At 47.0% G+C, this 9,683-nt stretch overlaps 1 protein-coding gene across 3 annotated transcripts in view; it reads right to left on the reverse strand.

Annotated features, from left to right (window-relative positions):
• The window catches only part of LOC119399346 (protein vav), a 254,133-nt gene extending 246,891 nt beyond the window's left edge, over positions 1–7,242 (reverse strand). For 2 of the 3 annotated variants that reach the window (XM_049416844.1, XM_037666168.2), the window contains exon 1: positions 6,813–7,242. In XM_049416844.1, the coding sequence (XP_049272801.1) occupies positions 6,813–7,022 (210 nt within the window). In that variant the 5' untranslated portion in view covers positions 7,023–7,242. The remainder of the gene's footprint in view (positions 1–6,812) is intronic. The other variant, XM_049416846.1, reaches the window with a different exon arrangement.
• Between the last annotated feature and the right edge of the window lie 2,441 nt (positions 7,243–9,683).

The raw sequence follows: 9,683 nt of genomic DNA on the forward strand, positions 1-9,683 counted from the left end.
GGGGGCGAGAGGAGGTAAAATGTAGCTTGAGCGAATCAGATGGAAAGAACAAAGGAGAAGTGATGAGAAGAGCGTCCGCCACACGACAACGCTAACGTCTTTTCCTAAGGTTCGATTCTTTTCTGAAAACCCATCCCGACGAGTGGTCGATTGCAGAGAACTTGAGTGCATACGCGGCTTCTTTCGAAGCAATGCCGAAGATTGGGAGAGAAAATATTAGCCGTAGTTGAACGCTGTTTAAACCAAGTTGGCGGTGCGATAACTCGTGTTTGCTTGCTTTCGGGAAAGGATGAGAGAGACCATTGGTTTGCAGAGATTTAACTTTATTGCATGTCTTAGTTTAGGCGAGGACGACGGGAAGTCAACACGCTTCGGCTACACACCGCGACAAGGGAGCCAACGTGTTGCACCACATACGTGCCTGCAACACACAGACGCTGCCAGGCACCGCCTGCGCTGCACTAGCCTTTCGCTGAAGCTCTTTCACCGGTGTTGACCTTGGCTGAGGTTGAAGGTCAGATTCGCGGAACCAAGCGTCTTCTCGGTTTGTAGCTGGAGGAGTAGAGCTATCGCCTTAAAAACGTAAAAATACGGACTCAGTCGTGTTTTTCTTGTGGACATCATTCCATGAGGTTAACGTGCGAGCCCAATGTCCTAATATTGCTTTCTGCGAGCGCTGTACGTCCTCTATCACCGTACAGGTAACACGCAAAGAACAAGATTTAGATAAGAGGGCGTAAAAGGCTTGTGTTACGTCTGTGTATACGCAAGACACTTGCGTCCCATCGCGAAGAATGAGCACATGTTGAGGTTATTGAGTATACGCATGCCGCACTCCGTGTCCACTAATCTAAAGCGAACTTCATCGGTCGTCAAAAAACGTCCAGTACTAGAGATAAGTATGCTCATTGGTCTCGACGAAAAAAAGTTGCCCGAAGCGCGTTCTCCATACGATATAAGAAAGACAGTACAAACTCGCTGACGCGACATCAAACCACAAGAAACGTATAGCGCAGGTTACCACGCAAGGAGATGTTAGCAGCAGTAGAAATCGCAACGTACAGCTTCTCCAGACGAGAGTTGACGAGTTCCGCTGAATATTCTAATGTGATGCGACAAGCAAACAGCCGAAGTTGCTGCGCTGCGCAAGTCCTCGAGACAAAAAGGGCACGGGCACGAGCTAGACTAAGGACGCTGCCTCGGTGGCACTGTCACAGCCAATTATATCAGCACAATGATCTGGAAAGCAACGAAGGTCCACGGTTGTCGAAAGAGCTCGAAATTTCTGCCGCTCCTTTCGAAACGTTCGTTATACGTCAGACGGAGGAGGCTATATATACGAGTTTTGCGAGAGGAAACGAAAATGAAATGTCGATAGCGTTACACTGTAGAAATTCAATATGGCGCACCCGGGAACGATAGAATAGTGAACGCTGTCACGGCCGACAAACAATGTAACCACACCGATTAACGCGTTAGTCGACGCATGTGGGCTAAGACGTTACTGAATGCCTTGCGAGGCGTACTGCTCAGTTGTGAGCGATCAACGGCTCCGTGTATTGCACCGCACACCTCACGCGTGTGTCAATACAGACTTGGGGGCCTGTATAAATGTTAGTTACTGAGGCAGTTATATGACGCATTGAGAGAGGCGGCTATATGTTTCCGCCATGCTATTAACTAATGAGTTATTTACTTAACTAAAATTTTAAAACGAGTATCTCTAATATTAAGTTTAGGCCGACACTACAGATTGCGCTGGTCAAGGCGCACCCGGGTGAAGGGGCACCAAGGCTTACACAGTTTTTTTTCTAATTCTTACACTAACAAAAGCTTAGATATATCTGCCCAAGAAAGTGCGCGGTAAAATGCTTTCGCGAAGATGGCTTTTGAGAGCAGCAGTACGTAAAATGATAATTAACTTATTTGGCGCAAACTACCGGGACGGCCACTTAGAAATATTGCATCCCTGTGACGATTCCCTGCACCAGTATATATATCACGAAAGCTAGCTGCTTTTATAAAGTGTAATGTCAAACAGCTATTTAGTATGGTAACCATTTATGGTACGGATCCTCCGTCCCCTATCTAAATAAAATATTTTATGCATACTTCGTCAACGTTTGCGTAATGTACTGGGTGCTATAAATACACCTAATCAAAAGCGGTATCTTGCACCGTTCATGATTAGGTGCACAGGGGGAAAAAAACAAGGGAAGGTTATATTGCTGCGCTGGCAGCGTTGAATTCGCGCATCAAACTGACTTTGTGGACTTCGCATCTAGGGTTCTTAATTAATTTCCGTTCACTTCGCGCGCACCTAAGCCTCCCAACAAGCCGGCAATAAGGCTGTTTGAATTGTGTCCGAGCAAAGTTCTGAGGACCTTCCAGTGCCAGTAAAACGCTGACCATAACGGCACAAAACACATGGGCATGCATCTCATTAAAAAGTAACTGCGCAAGGGCACTGCAGTTTCTTTTTTTCGCCCCGCCACGGTGGTCTAGTGGTTATGGCGCTCGGCTGCTGACCCGAAGGTCGCGGGATCGAATCCCGGCCGCGGCGGCTGCATTTTCGATGGAGGCGAAAATGTTTGAGGCCCGTGTACTTAGATTTAGGTGCACGTTAAAGAACCCCAGGTGGTCGAAATTTCCGGAGCCCTCCACTACGGCGTCTCTCATAATCATATCGTGGTTTTGGGACGTTAAACCCCAGATATTATATTATATTAGTTTCTTTTTTTCGAATTGAAAGAGTTTGTTTTATTCAGGCGGCATGACACGGTTGCACTTGCACGTGCATTCCGCCCTTTGACGCATGCGCAGCTTCTTGTCGACGCTTATGCTTTCAATTCGTTTGTATTCCATCTGCTTAGCCCTTCCGTCCGATTCTCCTCAATAAAAATGTACCAACTAACTAACTGACCATCGAGGCAGCAAAATGGGACTATCAACGAACAAACAATGGTCATCATGCGCAGCATTTCTCCGTAGCTAGCACTCCAAACCCATCCTCCGAGCGATCGGGGAAGCAAGCACGCACTTAAAAAATACACCAAGTTAATTATGCCTCAAAGAAACAAACGAGCAAACAAACAAACAAAACATTAATCAACGTTTCGGTGCTGACTCAGCTTTTTTTCCTCAGGCATTAAATGAATGATGGCTGTACAGCGTAGCGTTAGAGCACATTTCTGATCGTGGAAGGAAGGAGATTTCACTGCGGTTGGTAATATAACCCTTATAAAAATGACTCGAATCGTGCTCGAAATACCGATAAGGATTTATTGAAACAACAGACCTCCGTGATGTGGCAGTAATTTTTGAGCTTGCTCAAGATATATACTCAATGACTTTTTTTCCTGAGCATATCGCAACAAAAAAGCCATTGACAAAATAACGTTAACTTGGTGCGTTTTACAAGAGTCGGACGTTTTTACCTATTTATTTATTTAATTGTTTATTTAATCATTATGAATAATGAAGGGCTACGCTAAGCGATTGCTAAGCGTAGTCCTTAATTATTCACGGCGTCTGGCCACTTAAGGTACAATTATCTGGCTGAACCATATTCTATGCAACAGTCTAATTTGCTACGTACCAAGGAACGATAGTCATTTAGCAGGCATTTACGGCCAGAACTCCAGCGCTTCTGGCACATGACTTTAGGGACAGTGAGCGCCTAACTTGATGTTATCTTCAGACTATTAATGTGCGTTAGGAAGTTGAGTTTCTCATCAAATACGATTACTAAATACTATTGCATTCAGTTTAGGGGTAGGAAGAAAACACCACGGCAACATTCTTTTACGCTGAAAACGGGAGCCGTTTTTTATTTGCCCATTGTCTCAACTTCCTCACAGTGATTTGAATCTGCCGTTCGCATGTCGCCACGTCATATGCGCGGAGATCATGAAGGTAAAGTGAGTGCAACAGTGTCGATGAAATAACTTCATTAACTGGGATGAGTGCCAGTGTCACAAATCATCAGTCACGCGCTTCCGAGAAATTTTCTTCTGAACTATTTTTCTTTGTTGGTTTTGTATACAAACATATACCTATGCGTGTACATAATGACGCTGGCGTCAAAAATCCACCGAGAGTGTCTATATCACCGAGTAACGGGGTCGGGACCTCGTCAAGCTCTCGAGCTTTTAGTCCTGTACTCCTCCTATTGGTCACTTTGCCTCCACTGTCTAGCAGTCGATTAGGCTTTAGAACTGTTACAATATTTCGGCGCCTGGTTTTGAATACATGTGAATTTCATCTTGCCAAAAGCACAATGGCGGCTCAGCAATCACTCAAACGGGGCGGAATCTCATACACGTTCGGTATTTGCTCGATTCTCGAAAGTTCGGTTAGTACTCACGCGATTGGCCAGAAGCCAGATATTCGAAATTTGCTTTTGGCCAAATACGTGAGCTGCACTCTAAAGAAGAGATCGGAGTGAAAAGGGCGTCTTTTCGCCCGACAACAATAATCGGTATCTATCTCGCGTGCAATTCCTTGCATTATCGCCGCGCACCTGGCACTTCCAGGTCACGAACGACATGCGCGTTATCAGCATTCTTGATAGGAAAGTGGCGAGCGCCGAGCTTTCAAGAAAGGAAACGCAAGCAACTGATCCAGATGACGATTACTGTTGTGGAACAAAAATGCGCCCTTTTTACTCGATGTTTTCTTAGAGTGTGTTGCCGAAAGCTCGAAAACAAAGCAATGACCTACAGTGTACGGTATTCCGCCAAACTTTCCGCTCTATGGACTTCCTATTAATTTTTCAGTAGTCAATATTCAGTATATAGGTCTCAGCACTTCACTGATATTGCAACGAAAGCATTGCGTTCTTTTCATTGCTGTGTAACACCTTATTGTACAAAGAACTTTCAATATGACTGCAGTGACCAATATTCAAGAGGGCCCAACATTTACTTGAAAAAGTGTTTCATCAAACGCACAATGTTCTATCAAAACAATTACTGAACATTGAGCACTGGTGTTTCGACACTTTCTCAATATCTTTTCGGAAGGGCTTGTTTTTCTTGAATGGTTGGCGCACGGGAATGAAGTCGGACAGGCGAACCCGTGGCTATTTCGATGCTGATGAAGACAGGAAGTTGCCGTTGTTGTAAACCACCGGCTCTTTCCTTCCTTTTTCGTGCAGTGCGCAGACCGTATGGAATGTTACATTTAGAACGAACGATATTGTTTTAAATGTGTTCTGCACTTACCATGACTCCACAAGTAAACCTTTGCGATAAGAATTTTGTGGTCGACACTTTCTGAATGTTCAGTGGCGGCACTGCACCATTCGAGAGGAGTTTCTAGGCACTTTTAGAGAGAAGGCCTCGTCAATTAATTCTCCTGTTACCTTTTTTTTTCTTTTGTTTTGACAACGTACGTCGCTGGACAGTTAGAAGAACGGTAAGAGTAAGTTAAACGTCATGCGCTGATCCACTGGCGAATGCAAGAGCACGGGTGTGCGGGAGTTGGTGAGGATTTCTAGGGCAACGTCAGACGCTCCAGCCACTACCTCTTCTCCTCAGCACCTCCGCCACCCATGCCCTTGGAAGTGCAAGAATACAGCGGCGGCCTGATCGGGGTCCGCAAGATGTTGGACTCTTGCCAGGATAATATGTGCGGCGCATAAACCAAGCCCAAGCACCTTAGACAGTACTATGTCAAAATAGCGCGGGTTTGCTGCTACGCTTTCTTTATTACTAGATTCATTTGCTATGCCCTGACCTATGAGAGGAGTGCAGCGGTGCGCTTCCGGTTACCTTTAACTGACGTAATTTCTCAAGTGCGCTACGATATGCCAGCACACGGTTATCCTAGCACTTCGCCCCTGTCGACATGCGGTGTAACGCAAACGCGCGTATCGATGCCACGATTCTGCTCTCGGCAAATGCGAAAAGTCGTACGCGAGCATGCACGTTCCGCTTTGACTGATACGAGAAGCACTGATATAACAAAACAACAACGAAATATATAAAAGCGAGCTAGCCGAAGAGATGATCAACGGCCTCCATTCGCAAACTTTTCTGGTGGGTACGGGCATCCACCGTAGTTTTTGCGCACCCGTTCCAACCAAGATGAAAATAGAAAATACATATATATCACGCACAGCGGTGCTCAGCTAAATAAAAGGGATTTTTAGCAGGATAGCATGCGATGAACAGCTTCCAAATGCAACCTCGCGTTGGCAGCAGCCTGCCTGAAGGAAAAACTGTAAACATCCGGCGCATCATGAAGAGAAATTCCAATAAACAGTGCCCGTATATATCGACTACACACCGTAGTATAGACAGGATAATGCAACTCGAAGCGTTGACTAAAGAGAAAACCGAAATTCAAGGCGTAGAAATATCACCCGGTGTCGGTATATTTTGACACCAACTTCGGCCTTGCAGTGGGAGTGCCCTTTCTCCGCTCGCCAAGTTAGTACGCGGTCTTTCTTAACGTTGCAAAGGCGCAACCCGATCATACTAATATCACACGCTCAATGTTCTGAACTTTATATATAAAGTTAGGCGCACCGCATCTACGAAAACAACACACAACAACCGGCGCGTTATACAAATGCCAGTAAAAGTGGCGCCCCTGAAACGGCGCCGGACAAGGAGGGGGAGAAGGGCACGCGCGGACCAAAGGAACGCACGAACCGGGGGAAGGGGGCATGCACGCACGCACGCACGCACACACACACACACACACACACACGCACAACATAGAGCGGCGGAGCGAACGGCCCCTGCAACATGAAGACGACGTGCATAAACGACCCGAGTTGGGAGAACGGCTGAATCGGGACCAACCTGCGACATCTGCGGCCGCAGACTCATCTCTTTCAAGTCCACACATCCCGGCTGAAGTTTGTTGAGGAGCTGGCACAAGAGCACACCGTCCCGCAGCGTGTTGGCCAAGTCGATCAGTTGTGCGTTCGCCCAAGTGACACGGTGGTCGGACGGCAGCGCTTGGCAGCGAATCAGCCAGTTCGCGCAATCACGCCAAAGTGCGTCAGCCATGGTCCGGTGTCTGTGCAGGCCACTTGCACGCACGCGTACTTCACTTGCAGGTTATCAGGACATAAACATCGACGCGCGACTGCAATAGGGCGCGGACATCTTCCGCCTGTCCGGGCGGCACTCTCGCCAGAAGGGGAAAAAGAGCGTCCCTCAACGACACCACCGCTGCCTCCGCTGTGGCGCGCTGCCTGACAGGCCCCACCGCGGATATCCAGCGAGTTGTCAAGAGCGCCCCGCGGACGTACTTGAAGACGCGAAAACTGCGCAGCACCAGCGCCACTCGCCGCCCCGGCGCAGAAATGCTTCGAGGGCGATGTCCTTCGAGAAACCGGTCGCCTGAACGCGTGGCGCCATCTCGAACCTCAAAGGCAAGTCGCTGTACGGGTCTTCGCGCGATGCCGCATGCCGCCGCACGCCGCTCGATGTGGGCCTGCGGCGCGGTGCTTTTAAAGCGTTGAAAGCGAAGCTTTCGATTTCTCATTGATTAGTCCATGAGCGTCGAAAATGCAGTGCCGGAAAGCCAACTTACACAGTGGAACTATCTGCGCACACAACAGAACAATGGCACACGACATACGTATCGTGAAACACTACAGTCTACAGTCACAGTTATACCGATAAGAACAAGGGCAAAATACTTTCATTATCGGACCTAGCCTGATAGTCCCGGCACCTCATAATTACCATCTTATATAAGCACTGGCCATCTCCCTTCCAGCGAGACAAATGTCTAGATTTATATATCCGAGTTGTGCAACGTGCGTGATGTTTTCCAGTCATAGACAGTACCAGGGGCGTAGCCAGGGGGGCGGGGGGGGGGGGGTTGGGGGGGTTCAACCCCCCCCCCCCGAAAATTTTCAGTTTTGCTTGCGTATATATACACGCGCACATACAAACGCATGCATGAACATTCATAAAGTACGGTGGAACCCCCCCCGCCCCGAAAAAAATTTCTGGCTACGCCCCTGCACAGTACGTACTCATTCCGCCTTAACCTCACTGACAGAGAGCAAAGCGCCATTAAATATCTAGCTACTCGGAAGGACATAACAATCAAACCTGCAGAAAAAGGAGGTGCCAATGTCGCAATGGATAGAGAACCAGCTACATTAATGAAGTTCGGAGACAGCTTATTGACGCATCTTATTACGAGCATCTCGATCACGACCTGACAGACGGGTACAAAGCTATTGTCCGAGATACACTTACTAAGCTCGTTAAAGATGAAAAATCAGCTACAGTGGACTAATATCTTTGGTTCCGTTAAGCCTGACAGCTGGCAGGTTTTGCCTTCTTCCAAAATTTCACAAGAAAAATAACCCCGGTCGACCAGTAATTTCAGGAATTGCAAGAACAGTCACTAAAAACCTTTGCCGCTATGTAGATAGCCTTATCAATAACATACCGTTCACATTTTCTCCCTACATTAATGATACTAATAATTTTCTCACAGATAGTGTTGACGTGCAGGTTCCTCAAAATTCATTTCTCGTTACTTTATATGATATGTGTCACTATATACCAATGTTCTTCACTCAAATGGCATCGGAGCAGTTCTTTGCGCGTATAATAATTGCAATGGCCACTAACCAGTCAACTCACCTGCTTTACTCAGGCTAATTGTGCAGCTTTGAACTTGAGGGAAAGCTCAACGTTCAAATCGGTGGCACTTCTACATCAACCAGAATAGGGCCAAATTATGCAAAAATCACAGCATATCCACGGAGTGAATGATGATGAGTGGGCGAAGCTGCGGAGGTTCATCGGTAAACCGTGAATCTTCCGTGAATTCTGCCCAGTACATCATCACCAACGTGAGATCGGGCGCGTTTATACTAAAGGTTCGATGAGTTATGACGACTTGCAGCGCACTTTAATTTTACATGTACGCTGTGAATTTTCATTGTTTAGAAAACCATTGCTTAGAAAACATCTGGCGTCTTTCGTTAAGCAGCTGGCGTCTTTTCGTTTTGCTTTAGAAACATGTGGCGTTCTTTCGTTTTGCTTTTACAAAACATCTGGCGTCTTTTGTTGGTTTATTTCATCAATCAACGGCGTTTTGAACAAAATTTTTATTGTTTAATCACGCACAGGAGAAATCTCACCAGGCACTACCTTGGAGGTAAAGAATGGCTGCTAATGGGAATGAGAGACAGAAGAAGTCGGCTTTTAGCTAACGCTGCGAATTTTTTATTGTTCAACAACGCACAGGAAAAATCTCCCACCGGCACCACTTTGCAGGTCAAAGCGTAAGACTGGTTACATACTACGCTACGAGGGACGAACGGGTGCCGCTATAAGGAGCTTCGCCCCTATAAACAAAACAAAAAGTTAGCACAGCTTGCACTAAGTCGCGCAAGCCTGGGTCACAGCAGAGCTGGTGGGCACCTAGCTGGTCCTGGCTTGGCTAGGCTCTTATATGCCCTCTCACCTGTCTCTTTCCCACCCCTTACTATACTACATAGAGTTTCCTACAATACCCTAGAGAGGAAACTGGCGCTGCGATCGTTCAACCACCATGGGAATGATGGGAAGTACAGGCTTCGGATTGGATAGCGTTAGCTAGCGAACTGTCTACGGATCTTTTTCTACAGTTTCTGTTTCGTTCTTCGCGAGGTGTGGGTAGTGGGGTGCGTTTCAAAGCATTCAAGCAGCGCCTTT

Source organism: Rhipicephalus sanguineus, chromosome 1 (assembly GCF_013339695.2).
Source record: "Rhipicephalus sanguineus isolate Rsan-2018 chromosome 1, BIME_Rsan_1.4, whole genome shotgun sequence".
Lineage (NCBI taxonomy): Eukaryota > Metazoa > Arthropoda > Arachnida > Ixodida > Ixodidae > Rhipicephalus > Rhipicephalus sanguineus.